At 35.7% G+C, this 18,012-nt stretch overlaps 1 protein-coding gene across 7 annotated transcripts in view; it reads right to left on the reverse strand.

The window, feature by feature from the left end:
- The window catches only part of LRRC7 (leucine rich repeat containing 7), a 170,609-nt gene that overhangs the window by 38,756 nt on the left and 113,841 nt on the right, over positions 1-18,012 (reverse strand). For 6 of the 7 annotated variants that reach the window (XM_032191862.1, XM_032191860.1, XM_032191861.1 and 3 more), the window contains exons 9-14: positions 17,757-17,831; positions 14,605-14,749; positions 14,138-14,210; positions 10,382-10,511; positions 9,871-9,986; positions 1,919-1,988 (exon numbers count right to left, since the gene is read on the reverse strand). In XM_032191862.1, coding sequence (XP_032047753.1) covers positions 1,919-1,988; positions 9,871-9,986; positions 10,382-10,511; positions 14,138-14,210; positions 14,605-14,749; positions 17,757-17,831 — 609 coding nt within the window. Of the gene's footprint in view, positions 1-1,918; positions 1,989-6,209; positions 6,264-9,870; positions 9,987-10,381; positions 10,512-14,137; positions 14,211-14,604; positions 14,750-17,756; positions 17,832-18,012 lie in introns of those variants that run through there. The other variant, XM_032191864.1, reaches the window with a different exon arrangement.

An 18,012-nucleotide genomic window follows, 5' to 3' on the forward strand; every position in this document is an offset into this window, starting at 1 on the left:
GCAAAACAAAGGACTGGTCACTCAGAGCATGTGTGTTAACTGAAACAGGATTTTAGTACGTGATAAATAGATAATACAGGAAAAACTAAAATTCTGTGTGAAAATAATCCTCTCCATGGACTAAAACCAGTGTTAGTTTGATGGAAATTCTTACTGTCCCATTCCTCACTTCTAGTCTACATGTGATTCCCACCAGGGCCACCTGAAGAACACTAAACGTTGGAAATACTGACTGCGTGTTCAGAACTGCACCGGTGGGGAAGCTAAAGGATCAGAAGAACAGAGCTGCAACTGCACAGGAGAACACCCACATTATGGCTGCGAGTTGTTTTAAGTCAAGGTTAATGACAGATGGGTTCGTGATAGCTATTGGTTCAGCTGAGCGTAAACCTGGTGCAAGCTACATGGAAGCACCTTGAATATTCAGATTTTACCATTAGGTTTTACTTTAATTTATTATTTTTATTGCCTTGCTCTAATGTAGGAGTGACTGTCACAGTTCACAGAAGAGAAGTTGATCTAAAATGCATCACTGGAAAGTCAAAATGCTGAAAAAATATAGTAAATTTAAAAAGAAATATATGTTCTCTGGCTGAGTGGAGGTGTCATGCAATGTTAGTTTTTTGATGGAAATAAGAGTGAACAGAAGGAGAATCCTAATTTAGCACTTTAAAATTTACTCATCAGTTTCTATTATCTCTCCCAGTTAGTCTCCCCTCCCTTCAGCTTTGCAATTCTTTGATTAGCTATACAAGCTAAAAGTAAATTTAAGGAGAGATGCAATGAGCAAGTGCTGATGTAAATCTATTGACTGCAGTACACTTGGCCTTGTTTGGGGGCCCAGCTGAGTGCTACGTGCTGGGCAGGAGCCCGGAGGTTTGTCTGGTACCACTATAAAGATACAACCCTGTTTGTGCTGCTCTGCACGGTTCTGCCCTCAGCCATGCCCAGCATGGGCAGATGCGCCTGGTCTGCAAACGAACAGCAGCAGGACCAGAGTCCCTGTGGCTTCTTCATCCAGATAAAAGGATGGATTAATTTCCAGTAGTATGATAATTACCCCAATCAACTTCAGTTAAGGAGATATAATATCCGATGTCGGGTGTTATTGTAAGGTGAGAAAGAAGAGATTATGAGAATTTATTGCAATTATTAAAAACTGTTAGGTATGTTGAACATTTCTAGCATGTTATTAATTGAGTTTTTCTCCACTTAAAGTCACATTCTGGAACTGCAAAATTATTTTATTCACCAATACTGGCAAAGATTGATGGGGGACTTATTTTAGTGCACAGATGCTGGCTAACTGTTGCATTTCCCTGTGTTCGTGTTACAAAATTTGTTTAAAAATAGAATCCTAAAGAATGTATAGTTGTGATATATAAACCAAGAAAGATATATAAACTAAGAAAGGCATATTTAAATTTAAAAGGAACTTAAACAAGAATTTTCTCCAAAACAAGATTAAGAGTACTTGTTTGTCTTCTACATTTTTAAACTCCCATTGACTTTAATGGAGTTTAAAATATGCAGGAATGGAAGCATGGACAGGAAAAGGCAGAAGACAAAAATGTAGGCATAGATGGAATATGGAGTGGGACAAACAAAGAACAAGTCCAATGAAAAATCTTACCTCTTGAATTTCTATTTAAAAAAACATTTTCTTGATAATTCTGGACTTTATTTTCTACTATATGTTACTACTTTTGTCAGGATATAGAAGGTTAGTTAGAAGCAAGAGGTAATAAATGACAGCCAGGAGAATCTACACCTTGGTATGAAAGTAGCAAGCTCAACTGAGACTAAACACTTCTAAAATTCTACTACAGTCATGTATTAAATTATAGGCTTCATTTATGGCCCTTGCTAAGAACCCTACTACTTTACTAAAGAAATTATGAATATTGAAAGCCATTACCTGGTTGTCAGAAAGCCACAAAGCTGCAAGTTCTTTAAGTTTAGTAAAAGTGAATGGTAAGTTCTTCAGTCTGTAAATGATAATGGAACAACATGAATACTTCATTTCCACAATAGTTTCTTTTTAATCTGTATGCAGCACATTTTGGCTCAATCCTACAGAAATTGCTGTCATATCTTTATTTTCTCTCGCATTTTATTAAAATACAGTAAGTTACTAAGGGGATTCCCCTTAAATTGCTTCCACATTAAGAGAGACTTTTGGATTCTAAAACTACTGATTTCATTGCCTAGAGATACTAAGGAGATACCAATGTCTTGCCATCTTGCCATGGCTGTAACGTAACCAGCTTTATAACTTATAACCAACACAAGTTACAGCTTATAACACAGAAAAAGTCTTGGTCCCAGTGAGACTTATAGCAAAGTCCTTACAGTTTACAGTGTAGTTAACACAAACCCTTTTATTTATCAGTTAAATTTCTGAACACAAATTACTCTAAGATAACTGAAAATTCATTTTTGCAGAAATGTTAGGAATGAAATTAAAATCAAATTAAAACAAAAAAACAAAAAACAACATTTTAATTATATGCATGAACCCATTTCCTAAAATAATCTGTATGTGGGAACAGGGAAAACATGACTAGATACTTGTGGAAACATCATTCATGTTTTTCCCAATAAGTAACTCATTATGAAAACATTATTTTTACTTTGCAGCCTGTACTAAACCAGAGAGGGATGTCCTACTCACATCCTGATATCCTCCCATCTTTGTGTTACAGAAGGTTAAAGAGCTGGAGGACTGTCGAAAGAAATGGACCAGCCAAAGGAGTGACTACAAAGACAAAATCTAAATGTGATTTAACAGAAAGAAGAGAGGAAAAGCCCTTCTCTGAGAGAGTCAGACAGGCTGATATTTTGAAGAGGACTGACAAGTATGTTCATTTGCACCTCAAATAAAGACAGGCATTCTACTCTAAGGGACTGCACCTGCCCAGCATCATCAGGAGAATCCTTTGTCCCTCTATCATTAAATAACTGATAATATTCCTACAATCTTCTTCGCATTAAAAATCTATCTGCATATCTGGGAGATATGTAACTCACAAGCTTTTGTACCATTGCCTCTATGCAGCGTTTTGAAAGTGCATCCACTGTGGAATTACTTTGGATGCATTTTTTGCCACAAAGATACTACCATTAAATATTGTGTTATTTTTGAAAGCAGTGTCTACTTACTGCAAGTAACACATTTTAAAGACTGTGATTTTAATAAGAATATCTTATACTAAAGATGACTTATCTACAGAAGAGAAATAAATTGACGTGAATATATACAAACACGGTGTGTTGGGACATAATCTCCAATTAAATGCTTGTATAGATTAGAGTATCTTTACATATGTGTGCATGTTTAAGCCTGTAATTGATGCCACAAGAAAGGAAAGAGTTCCTAAACTCCCTGATATTTAGCTTTCATTCCTATTTTATCAAAAAATTCATACTGCAGTGTGTTTAAATGTAAATTTTCACTTTTCTCTGGAATAGTGCAGAGTGAGACATTCTTTATAAATTAAGGTTACAAGATTAACCTTTAATAGATAGTTAACATAAAGATTGTTAAATAGTGTTTATCTGGATGTTTTATTCAGGATGCTTTTCTCTTTTTTTTTTCTTTTTGTTTTCCTTTTTTTTTTTTTTTTTTTTCTGTATAAAAAGATATGTACTTTGGGTTTTCAAGTGATGCCCTTATTTCTTTACACTTTAGGATTCCGTAGGATGAGTTTCAGAACTGCATAGAAACTTTTGTCTGCAGAGCACTACTGGTGAAGTTTCCAACTCACTCAAGCTGAGAAGTGTATATCAGAGGGAGAAGCAAAATTGGTAAGCACTCTTCAGAAATGATGTGTGGCAAGTGGATCTCCATGCTGGTTTTCCATTTCCGTATTCAAATAAAACACCGAACACTTCATTTTTCATTCTTTTTTGCACATAAGCCTGGACACCTAGCTTTAAACATCTGAAGAGGACTGATTTTAAGGAGTCCAATAAGAAAAAATCTCAAATTAGAGATCAAAGAATGGAGGCACCCAAAATCAGTACCATTTTTTGAAAAATTTCCACTGGGACAAGACTCATCCTCTTTTTCTAACTGCAATTTCTTTTGACAATTTTAAGACTGCTTTTTAAATTTTATGAAGTTTATGAACATTTCTCCTTATGTGCACTAAAAATGCAAATGCAAGCATTCTGACTTTCATGAACAACTGAATTACCAAGTCATTTTGTGTTTTACCCATTTTCACAACAAGGCCTGTTATACTTGTCATTTACACTACATTAGTTTAACCATGAAAGGTAAATACGTAAATGTTTTTATAGCTTCATCTGCCAATATAAGGTTATGATATAGCTACAAAGCACCTCAAATGTTACTTATGCATAGCTGTAGCTTGATTACTTTCTACAGATTAGGAATTTTGGTATAAATCAACATAATTTTACTGATTTCAAAGAACTAACTCACAGCATTCTCAGTGAAAGATTTGGCCTCCTCCAAGGAGAAAATTGTCCTTCAGTAATATAAAAAAAGTGATTAGTTTGAACTGCTTCCATTTATCTAATATATGGCTGCAATCAGATATTAACACAAAGAAATGAAATGTCCATGAATATGCTATTCAACAAATAACTTTTCTGTTATGCTTAGATGCTGAAGCATCTCACTAGACAGCATGGAAAATTACATGCATAATTGTTTTTGTAAATCTAAGGAAAATATATTCACAATGCTAGATGAAACTTTAATAAGTGCATCTTCTTAATTATTAAGAAAAATCAATTATTAATTATATTAAGAAGATGTCCAAATTAATCAATTTACAATGAAAAGGCATATTCTGCTGTACCAAAATAACTTATTCTTACTATGGCTGAAACTCTGCTCAGCCTGAGTAAATAACCTTTGCATAAGGCCATTTCCTTACTGGTACAGTAGGACTTTCTTCAGTAAGGACTTTTCCTTACTGAAGCAGTAGGACTGCTTCAGAGCAGCCAAAATCCAGAAGTCAGGACTGGGAACTTGCTAATAGAAACAGAGCCATAGCTCCTGCACCCATCAGGCACCAGCTGAAGGGCATTCAGAGGCTTGAGTTCTGTGGGAAGGCAGGATCTCTGAATCTTCAGAACAACTACACTGCTTCTGACACTTGGCAGCCATCTGGTGCACATGCTTGCTTGCATAAACAACAGTTGCATTCCTGTACAAGTTTTAAATCACTAACTCTGTTTTGCAGTCTCTTAAACTTAATTGTAAAAAGAGCTAAACATGCAATAACAAAATAAGGAAATCTTTTAGTGCTACAGACATTTTCTGTATTTATATTAGTTATGTTAAAATATATATAAAATCATGTATGCCTTTGGTAAATGTAAAAGTTTAAAGGTTATTAATAGAATTATTTCTTAAAAGGAAAACACTGAAATACTGATTTTTCAGCAAAGTAACTCTCCTCAGTAATAGTTCAGAAAAATAAGAAACACATATGTTCTTTATTGTATTTAATTTTCACACATAAAATGTTTTCCTAGGAGGAAAAAAAAAGAAAAAAAAAAGAAAAAGAAAAAAAAAAAAACATCCTGTGAATTCCCTTAGGTGAGTAAAACCAAAAACTAAAGCAACAACAGCACACCTTTTGAAATGACATCCCTAAACATTAAAACCATTAGCACCCTATGACCCCACAACCTCAAAGAAACTATATGTCACTGTGTTACACCAGGCTGGAATGAGGACTTTAGGTTAATTTAGAGTAGACTAGCCAGTCAGTCAAGCCCAGAGACAGTTGATACTTGTGACAGTTCTCTACAGTTACACTCAGCAAACTGACAACAACAGGGTTTTGGGAGTGTGAAAGTTTAAAAGAACACAATTCACATTAACTCTTCAATATACTGTTCACATGAATGCCTGTGGATAATAATGGACAGGAATAATTATCTCTTTGGCAATAAGCAATATTGTACAATTAAATAATTGAACAGAAAAGATACACCAGGGAACAGTCCTTTGTTTTGGAATGGATCACATAATCTGGGGATCTTTTTTTATCTAACTTCTGTTCATGAGATTCAGAATAGTAATTGAGTCTGACCCCACGACAGAAGCAGAAGCAGTGCAAATACAGAAAGGTAATGATTCTTTCAGCTCTTCTGTAAGAACAATCTAAAACTAGAAGAAAGGTTACTTACCAGTAACCGATGCTCTTTGAGAAGTGTAGCCCAAATGTACATTCTAACAATTCTACCTCTCAATCACAGGACTCATACCTGGAAGGACTCTGAGGAGAGAGGAGAAGCAGATGGAAGACAAATGTATAGGTGGACTACACATTGTGAAGAACACCGGTTACTGGTAAGACATCTTTTTTTTCTTTGAATGAATCCCATGTGCAGTCTTAGCAGTGAGTGTATCCAAGCAGCTACCCCAGTGTGATGGAGATCTCAGTACCTTTCACGCAAGTGGTAGCTGCTTTATCAAATGCTGCATTAGTTCTTGAAGCACTGGAGATAGATAGTGTTATGCCTGGCAAAGGCAAGGATGAATCTCCAGGTAGCTGCATTGCAGGTATCTGGAATCAAAACTTTCCAGAATGCACAGGGTGAAGCCACCTAAGCTCTTGTCAGGTGCACACTAACCCTCATTAGACTCCACTTTAGCAATGTGATAGCAAGTCAGGATTCAGCCCACCATTGCCTTTTATTGTGTAGCGACAAACAAATACTGTATTTTCCAGTGGTGTAGAGTCTGTAACAGGGTTGAAAAGGTTTGGACCTGTAAAGATAAAAGGAAAGAGGACTCCCAACTATGGAGATGAGAATTATAGATACAGTCTTAGAGTGTAAGGCTTGGGAAGGAAAAGCTGGAGTCTAATTCCCTTGTTAAAATGGAGTTCTAACATGAATGTCTGTAGAAAATCCTGGAACCAAAATAGCTTCTGGTCTATTAAGATAAGCAAGGTTCATCTTTCAGTGATGAGGGCCTTCAGAAGACATAGAACAAGAGCCTGCAGTAGCTGAAACCATAGTATTAAAAATGCACAAGGGAGAGAATCCAAATACTGACCCACCTTTGATCAAAATGTGTCAACTCACAAAAATTTGAGATTCCTGTTAACCTGAGTGGCAAAGAAGTCTATGTCTGGTTTGTCTCCTTCCTGAAAGATACCCAAGGAGGACTTTAAACCAAATCTGCCACTTATGATACTGGAGGATGTGGAAAATGTAGATTTTTGACATTCATACTCAGACAGGCTACAGATAACACAAGAGAGGGCTTTTTTTTAACTTGTTACATGCTACTTCACAGTTAGGTTGTCCATCACTCCTTGTATGCATGACCATTTGGAGAGCAGACAGTAAATTTTCCACGCATTTGAGCAAGGCAAATTCAAAGCCACCAGCATCTCTGCACTCTGCATGCCTGGAGCTGGGCTGCACTCCCCATGCCATGAGGAACATATTCAGAATTAACATTTTTGGTGGCAAAAGGGCATCTCACAATAAACACTTGAGTAGCCCAGTCTCAGCAGGGCAGCATTTAACCTCAGATGGAATTGATGTCAACAAAGTAGGAAAACATGATCCCCACGGACTGCTCAAGAAAATTATGAGATAATTCAACCAGTTCCTCTGTCTCCTAGTCTAGACTCTGCTCTTCAGCTAGCTCTAGAATGTCTGTAACTCACTGTACAGTTTTTTATATCAAGTTGAGAGAACAGCTTCCCATGCCAATGGGCAAAGGCCTTGTTTTCCTGCCCTCCTCATACTTTCCCATTTGGTGCACAGCCACTGTTTACCTTCAGCTGGCTTTGATGCTTGCAAGACTCCACTGCGAGCAAATTGGACACATGAGGAGCACCAGAAAGCAAACACAATAAGAAAAAACATCAATTCTTGAAGTTTCAGTGAATTAAGTCATTGCAGTCATTTGACCAATGAGCCCTGAGTAAGCCCAAGGCAGATAGATGCAGGGCTACCAGCCAGCACAAAAAGGGAGTGGGCAGGACAGTGACTGGTGTGTTCCAGGCTGAGGAACATCACATTGCTGGGATGCTGGTCCCACCATTTACCCCAAAATGGAAATCCCAAGTGCTCTCTTATCTCTGGGCAGCCAGGGAAAAGGCAAGTGGGCTGAACTGCTGTTTCAGTTGCAGCCATCAGGTCAGCTTGGTCAAGAAGCCTTGCATACTCTGACCACCTCTGCTGCCTTCTGCCAGCAGTGAGCCACCTCCTCCCTCTCGCCCCAGCAATAGCACTCATAAGCAGTAATTACACATGTAGTCACAAGCCTGAAATACGCAGCTGATCTGGCTGAAAAGTTACTTGGCAAAAGGAAAGAAAAGAAGAAGAAAAAAAAAGACTAATTTCTGCTTCCTCAACACACACTCATGGCATGATTACAGGTTTGAAAAGGGGTCAGAGTGACCCAGCTCGGATTGGCTTAATGTGCCAGTGAGGGCACTCCACAGCTGCAGCTCCTTGGAGTCCCTAAGATGCCCTCAGCCAGTGCCATCCTGTTGCCTCCCCAGCCCCGTGCACACCCTGTGCCCTCCCACATGCTGCTGGAGCTGACTGGGCAGCCACACAATGGAGCAGCCACCCGAAATGTCCACCTGAAAATTCACCATGTTTCTGACATTTGCTGCTTTCATCTGAATTGCTTATGTATTCAGCATCACCATACACCTGGATGTGCCAGCCTGAGGGAGTTTAAAGTTAAAACACAGCTCCAGTCTGTAGCTCCACAGATAAGACCACAAACCTCCACTACTGTGGTGACATGCTGATGGGAGAGTCCTCCCATGTCCCTGTGAAAGCACTGGAATGTGAAACCCAAAAAGATTTGATTCTGGGACTTGGACGGTTTCTGCATGGATTGGAGATCAGTTTAGCTTTACATTCTGGTCCATACATAATGCACTACGTAATACACAATTACAGTGAGGAAAATGATCTAATAGAAGTAAGTAAACAAATTTGAATAAATATATTACAGGGATATCTTGATTTTATAGTTTATGATCAACCTTAATTTCAACAATGAAACTGGTGACAGGAAATCAGACACAGATGTGCAAAGTTCTTCCCCTGATATTTACTGAGCACAGATGATAGCTACTTGGAACAGAATGGTGTTCACACCCTTCTTATTTTTATTTTTTGCATTATTAGGCAAATTTGTATTTCTGTGGTTGTACTGAAATTAACATATTCTTGGAACATATGTTTCTTTAAATTCCATGGAAAGGTCAGTCATTTCTGATGCCTATGGGAGCACAGCATAAGTACCAAGAAAGTCTTGTTTCAAGCATTCAATTTCTCAGAGGAACAGTGAAGTGTGTGAGAACACAGAATCTGGTGTTTGGTTTGTGTTTTTGTTTGACAACACTTTTGCCCTGCTGAAGGAAACAGAACATTTTCTTTTGATTTCAGTGGGGTCAGGGTAACATGTAGTATGTTTGCACTTACTGATCTCCTATATAATAGCTTGTCACAATTTTTTAAGCAGGGCACAACACTATATATTATAAAGTTATATACAATTTTAAAACCAAATATCACGCTTTCACGTGGAAATTACAGGTGATAATATAAGTAAACAGTGTCTCATCTCTGAAAGCACACCGAGACCCAGATGCTCACCACATTCAATTTTTTCTTTGGATATTATGCAATTAAAACCAAACCATAAAGATTAAAAAAAAAATAATAAGAAATTTTCCATATAGTTTAAATACTTAAAGTATTCATAAACATCATTTCTATGTATTTCATATACTTTCATATATTTTAAATAAATGTATTTTAACAATACCTAGAGAGAATTATCTATTCTTTTAAAACAAATTCTTGTGACGTGAGTTAGGAAAATTATGTGAACTATACCTGTTATCACTCAGATTTAACACTCTTAGCTTCTGCATCTGACCTATTTCATCAGGAAGAAATTCCAGCTTGTTGGAGCGCAGAGACATCACTGTTACATTTTTACAGCTTCCAATCTATGGGAATGGAAAAAAAAAATAAAAAAAATGTTAGGATTTTGATAAAATTTATTATCACTAATTTTATGTCAGAGGGTGGCCATTTTTTCCCGTATAAATAACCAAGAACAGAAAATACAGTATCCCAAGTCAGGAAATATTATTCTTCTTTATCAGAAATCTCATGGAAATGCACTACATTACTTGAACTTCTGTTTCTGAGTAATCTCATCTTTACATGAGTTTACTAGTTTAGTTTTTATTATTTTACTACTGAGTATGTAAGAAAGATTTGGTATTCAACACTACACAGAAATAACCACTTTAAGAGATATTTTATCATAGTATGGATAAAGTCTTAGGCCTACCAAAAACCATTTAAATCTAATTTAAAAACAGGATCAGCTTCTCACTTCTCTGGGCAGTTCAGGAAGGAAATTCTCATCCACAGCCAACGTCCTCAGGTTGTGAAGGTAACCGATTGTTGAAGGTAAGGACTCCAACTCATTACAGCTGCAGTCAAATTCTTCTAATAAAGATAAACTGAAATTGTAAATGTAGTCGTTAGATGCTGTACAAGGGTTAGGTAATAAAAAATAACAATCTAAAACCTTTGAAAGTTTAAAACCATCACACTTCTACAGATGCCATTCCCTGAAGATGGAAAGTTTATTGCAAATTTCCCTAGAAGTCTATAATAATACAACTTTACGAACTACTAGGAACACTATTTTTCAGTCATAAGTGGTAGGACAGTTTAAGAAAAACCTCTTAGTTTCCCATATTATCATTCTTATTTTTTGAAGTGAGGATGTATTCCAGGTATTCCAAATTCACAATGATCAGGGCAATTCATACTAAACTGAAGAGCCAAACAAAAAATTTATAGTCTTAACATACAAAGACATAAAACAGCTAAAGAAATATCAGTGGTGAGCAAAAAGGAAAAAAAAAAAAAAAGATGCAGAATTTGCCTTCACTGTAAGTCTAACTTACCTTTATCCCATTTTCTTAACTCAAAAAAAAAAAAAAAAAAAAAAAAGGTCTTTTAACCTTCAGATTTTATCAAATGTGAAACCAGAAATAGATACTCCTTACAAGGAATTCTCAGAACTTTCCTATAATTGCTGTGTTTCAGTAGACTGAAAAGCCAAAGTGAGTCATACAGCGATTAGTGCAAGAGATGTATGGAATATATCCAGAAGCCCTGCTAGGTTTTAGCTTTTCTTTAATATAACCTTTGCATCTACCTAATTTATTTCAAACTAGTTACAAACCAATTTCAGTAAAGGCATAATCCAGACATGTTTAACTACTTCATACGGAATACGTGCTTTGACAGATGGAAGTCCAGCTTGAAAACTTGTTAAATTGAAAGATGTGCATATTCTACCTTTTACTGATGATAACACTATCAGAAAAGCTTGAAAATAGATAAACTAATTTTGAACAACTACGTTTCCGATGGAAATCGGAAGCTCTGATTCTCTGAACTGTAACTGTGCAAGTTTCTATGACAGCAAAGAATCACTTTATCAGACAATAGAGTTTTATTTGAAAGATATTGTCTGGCATAGACATTCTCAGCCTCTTTTCTCCCTGGTGACATCATCAGTAGACAATTGAAGATGGCCACAATAAAAACAACAAAGTCTCCATGAAACTATAATTTATCTCTGTAACTACCATTGTTAAATAATACATAGTTCAGAAAGTGATTTTTCATTCACCATGACTTGATGAACAGTATGTTGAGAATAACAGCTATAATTACAATCATGCTAATTTAGCTAAAATGTCATTAACTTTAATGTCTTCTTGGGCTAAATTCAGATTGTTCTCTATAGATTTAAAGAAGAACAGCCAATAATCAGATATGAACCTGCCACTCCGTTTGGCACCCATTAAAAGGGGTAGTTCTCAGCAGTGTCCTAAGGTAGATGAAGAATATCTTTAGGCAGATTAGTAAGGAGACATTCATGGAGAATGAAGTCTGCCATGAATAGAAGAGTAGTTCCAGCCTGTCTCAGCCCCATTTTGTACAGTCACAGACTTTTTCTCTCGACAGCCACAGCAGCCTAAATCCCAGGTATTAGACACACCCACTGTTATCTGTTCAACAGCAAGCAGAAGGAATTCTGTAGATCCAGGAACAGAAATTTGCACTTTCCTTTGCAGCATCTGATACTGTCAGATATGGTGTTGACTAGAAACATATACAAAACACTCATCTGACACAATATGCTGGCTCCTGAGTTACTGCACCATTACCTATGTATGGGGCACAACCTTCCTCATGACCTTCCTACACAGAAAGTGGGAGAATGGGCATTTGCTCAGGTCCTGTACATACAATCTCCAGTCCCTGGGTCTGATTTGTAAAGTACATAATCGATATAAATCCTCTGATAAACACATGCTTAAACATTTTATTAAGCTAGGTCTACTGTGCGTAGCATACTGTAGGGTCCAACTCTAAATGCCACTTACAGGCTTGCCCTTTGAACAAGACTGCCAAAAATGAGGGTGGTGGCTCACTGCTAACAACATTGACTCAGGCAGTGCTGAAGTGCTCTGTGTCTCATCATGAAATTGGTCCCTGGAGGGAGAATTCCCTCCTCCACATCACTAATCTTTGTGTGACAATAATATACTCTGCAGTGGGTACTATGACTATCATTCAGGAGAAAGAGACCCAGTAGGAAACTATCCAAATGGATGAGTCAGAGAAAGGAAGTTCATTTTGATGTGGGAGACACTGTCCTCATTAAATGAGGGAAAGTACTTCATTTAAAAGAAACAACCAATCATTCAAAAATAATGTGATAATATTAGATGATTAACCTAGTGTTCTACAAATACACCTTTTAGAGCAGCAGTAAGCAACTCTTCAAATATAATTATGGATCCACAACAAACAATTCCGAACAGATATTAAAAAAAAAAAAAAAAAGAAAAAAAAAAGAAAAAAAAAGAGGGAATCCTCTTCAATCTGAATTAATCTGAACAATCAATAAGAAAGCATTGTCACGACAGGTTATAAAAATGATTCTCAAAATTATTAAAGATAATGTTCGACATTATATCAACCTTTTTGCATATAACTTTGAGCCTTATGAGCTTTCACAGTCAGAAGTTATTGCTACACAATAAGATCTTCTTTTTGTCATTCATTTAACCAATTTTTACTACACATCATTAATATCACATAACTCTAAAGGCACTGCAAGAAGTAGAGCATAACAAGCCAAACTTCAGCTTTCAGATTTCATAGTTCACAAATTTGGATTTTTGGATTTTTTTTGGATTTTTCGATTTTTTTTTTTGAGGTTAGAGCTCATTTCTATTCTAGAGACTTCACTGTCCTATCATATTTTTGAACAAGTTCCAAAAGCTTTCCAGGCTTTAATTTTGGAAGGCTCACAACAGCACTGGCTTAAGAAAAATACTCCCAATGAAGGGGTTTGTTGAGCTAGAACTCACTGAAGAGAGAATAGTTTTTGGACTGTAAGAACAGGCAAAGAGCCTCAGTGCAACTCCGTGAACAGATGCCAGAGACATTGCCTGCCCCTTTCCCCATGTTCTGTGCTGACAGCACGGGATTGGTATAGCCATGTGTTCAGTCACATCAGACAGACAATCATTTTTTAGGCTGAATTTAAGTAAACTTTAGGTTTACTTATAGAATACTTTAACTTTTTGATGTATACACCTCTGAAATTGTCATGACTTTTCCATTTATGTTACTTCAATATTTTCAGATATCTTCATACACATGAGGTTTACAGCCATTTTCTTTCCAGCATCAAGTCCTAGCTGTTGCTATAGAAACAGACATATTGCCCCAAATACTTATATTTCTTATACTTTTGTTGCTCTAATCATCCAAATTGCAAGTGATTCATACAGAAGATAACTCTTCGTTCTTTGTCTTGAAAAATATGATATACTTCACCTTCCCGTCACTTATGCCAGAGTAAGTCCACAACAGTAATGGTGTTGCTCCAAGTGTAAATGTTACAAGCTGCATGTTAGGCACACATTTTGAAATTACTTTGTAATTCAGTACATCTTCTCTGTCTTACTTTGATTTCAGGAAAAATACATTCCACAAACAGAAGGGAAAACAAATTTTTCTTAATGTTGAAAAACTTGAGACTTATACTCACTTTCCGATTGCATTTGGCAGAATTGTAAGCTGATTGTCGTCTACTTTTAAAGTTGTCAGCCTTTTCAACAGTCCTACAAAACAGAAAAGAAGGGAGTAATAGAAAAATATCTCACCTTTTTTCACTTTCTCCAATATTCTTAAATAAGCAATGATGTCTAACACTAAATAATTTTGGTCTAGATTTTAGAAAAAATACAGTATACAAACACATTCTTGTCCCATTGAAAATATGTTTCATCAAAATGAAGCACAGATTAAATGTTGAACTGTATGGCAACAAGTGAAATATTAGGTATATTTCTGAAGTCTTGAAAAAAAATGAAAGGAAAAAAAATAGGAATAGTATCCTATCTGTCTAGGAAGTGCAGTATTTCTAGTTGTTTATGAATTATCATGAAGTCTCACAACAACCAAAAAAAAAAATACAATCCTCAACTATAAAAACATGAGCTATGGAGTTCTCACCTATGGAGTCTGGCAGTTGCTGCAACATATTTGATGACAACAGGAGATCTTCAAGTCCTTCACATCCTGATATGTCCAAATCAACAGTTTCTATCCTGTTTTTTGACATATCCAGGTACACGAGCTGTTTTAACTTCCCTATAGACTTAATAGCATGTTACAAAGTGTTACTTGAACAGATAGAAACTGCTTGCCCACCTCTAAATTTAAAGACAAACAACTGTAATATGGATTTATATTTAGTTCTCACAACATGCTTTTTTATTTATTTCACCAAAGCAGCATCAGTAGTGGTCTAATAGCCTCACGGTTCAGGAAGCTGCAAAAACAAAGGCTTAACTATGGGACAGAGCTGAAAATTAGCTTCTCTGTGACTTTTAAAGAGATCAGGTGAAAATTCTAGGGCCTATTAAGATGCTATCCATTGTGGTTAAACTAGCCTTTAATTCTGTAAGTCAGCTGTACCTAAGTGACACATGCCACACTAATTCATGTGTTTCAGAGGCATTAAATCTGCTGAAAGTTTGAGTTCTCCAAGTCATCCAGCTGTATTAATTCTTCACTTGGACACAGAGCCAAGAGACATTTACTCGCAATTCACGTCTACTTGTCCTAGCAGGCCACTGGGGCTAGATATGCAGGCAATGCTTTTCTGTATCATACCGAATGTCTACATTTGATAAAATCTAAAATTAGACTTCAGATATTCATAGCTCAATTATAAGAGGTTAATCCCAGCAGTATACTTTGTGAATGCAGTGTTTAATCGCTGCTATAACATCAATGAGTAACATGACAGAAACTCTTCCCTAATTTCTTTGATAATCTGTTTATCATGCAAAAGTTTGAAACTATAGAAGTAATTTGCTTCTTGATTCATTACCACAAGATGGTCACTTCATTCTAGACATGAAATTTCACCCCAAAAAAATCAACAAAAGAAGGTGCTGTTGTTTTTCCTATACTAAAGCCTACAAGTGGAACAGCACAGAGATATCACTTCTGGGTTTACAGTGAATGAGCTGGATCTACAACCAAATGGCACAGATATGATTGCAAAGGAGGAGTGAGATAAGGCAGCACAATACCATTACTAGAAATTGCCATCTGCTTGCAGTGCCTTGCATTCACATTAACACTTTGTGTTAAATGTGAATGTTTTGTATTAAAAACAAAGTGTTAACGTGAATTACTTGTTTTCCACAGAAAGTACAGACTTGCTACAAAGTAAAATGAGCAATATCAAAATTACATTTCAAAACACATGAATGAACATTTATGGTCTATAAGAGAACTTTATAGCTTTGGGTAGACCATGGCAATTGCCTATGAAATTGTATGGATTCTACAAAAGTGTTGTTTTTGTTTGTTTGTTTGTTTGTTTGTTTTTTAAATTATTTACTTATACTTTTAGTGGTTATCCACTGTACGTATGAAAAAGGCTAATAATTTTAGACAGCTTTATTTGTCAAACAATATGAATGTAGTTTGCTTTCACCTCTTACCTTGCTGACACCTGCTCTCTGCTTCTAAGTAGGCAGTTTCCTATTATCATTATTCAGATCTGAGTTGTAAAAAGGGAAAAATCTCCCTTTCAACCCAATCTTTGCCATTCTAACAGTTGAATATAATCTTTGTTTCTAGCACAGACTACTATTTTTTTTAAACCAAATTATCAACACTGGAAACCTGACAAATCTCTAAATCTTCAAATCAATTACCAGTTAGTAATTCCTTTCTAATTTCAGAAGTCAAAATTTAAGGCTAGTATTAACTGTTTTAAACAGCCTGTCTTGGAGAATGTTTTCATAAAACATTGGGTCTTACTAGAATCAGATTTAGTAGACATAAATTATTCCCTGAAAATAATTAAGTTTCTTGGGACTCAGTTCCAAGATCTGCAGAACACCTTCAGCTCTGAACACCCTCTCTAGGGTTTATGATAGCTCAGCAGGACTGTGTCTGGAACACATTTTAGCACTGGATATATTAACCAATTTCATTGTCATCAGAAAAGAAATTGAATAATGGTTAAAATATTTATGCCCACATCCTCTTGTATAGGTGACTTCTTCTACTCAGTTACACTGCAGCAATAATACTGTAACATGTCTGTTTTTGATCTCCAGTTGGTATCAGAATCAACAAATGGTTTCAAAATCAGCCCTTTTTTATTTTATTTTATTTTTTTCCACTAACAAAGTCTTCAAAAAGTGGACATATGTACAGTAACTGAAAATGACCATTTTCTGTGGAGACATCCTGCTTAACACAAAATGAAAAATGATCTTAAATTATTTTAGATTAAAACGAGTCTTTGTTCAATGAAAAAAATTGAATTTTGATTAATAAATGTTCAAAGCTGAAAGAGGACATAACACTTCTCCTTACAACACCTAAACGTTTTTATGCTAGATCTATTTCTAAAAGTTCCCTGCACCAGTGGAGCATCATTATGTGAAACTTAAGATCTGCTACCTGTGTGGAAAAAGGTTAATGACTGGGATATCTTTCCCCAGTCATTGTTTATTAATATCAAATTATTTATGTCAATAAATGCTGAAAAAAAAATATCCAAGTTCTATCATGGGGTAGCAAGAACTCAGAAACAGCACTAATACAGATCCATGACCCTAATGGCTAGATTTTTAAATAGCTCTTGTTCTTTTTCTAAATGGAATGCTTTTAGAGTGCTATCTTCATTCCACTGTCTCAGTCACTTCTAGTATAGTTAAACATGTACATACTACCTGTTTTCTTTAATTTTATTTAGATTACTTAATATTTCCTCTTCCTTCTTAAAAGTCAAGTAGGATTTTATAAAACTGCTAGTTAATGTATGGTGTCTGAGAAGACAACAGTAAACAATTTCCCTTCACAATGAAAACTACACAAGGCTTAAATAAAACAGGCACATTCCCATTTAGACACCATCACGCAATAACACAACATTTAAAAGGTCTTCATATTTATGTCTGCTTTTAGGGTATGGCTACTATATTATTTTTTGATAATAACTAATTCACTTTAATTAATTAACTTTAACTAGGAATATGGACCCATTCAAGAAATGCACATACATTCGTTTACTGCAGGGTAAATAGTTAATTATTAGCTTAACAGATTTGATTACATGAAATAAAATTTCATACCCCAGGTAGTATTTGCAAAGAATTATTGTCCATCCACAATTCCTTTAGATTTTGTATTTGTTCGAGAACCTCAGGCTGAGGAAAAGAATAGATAGTATTATGGACAGTTACATAAACCTGTTGGTTATTTTTGTTAAATAAATCAGTATTTTCTTACAGAAAGATTCCCTCCATCTTCCTTTTTTTTTTTTCTTTTTTTTTTTTTTTTTTTTTTAAATAAAAACACCCATCACACTCTCAGATAGATAATGAAACA

Source organism: Aythya fuligula, chromosome 8 (genome assembly GCF_009819795.1).
Source record: "Aythya fuligula isolate bAytFul2 chromosome 8, bAytFul2.pri, whole genome shotgun sequence".
In the NCBI taxonomy this organism is placed as follows: domain Eukaryota; kingdom Metazoa; phylum Chordata; class Aves; order Anseriformes; family Anatidae; genus Aythya; species Aythya fuligula.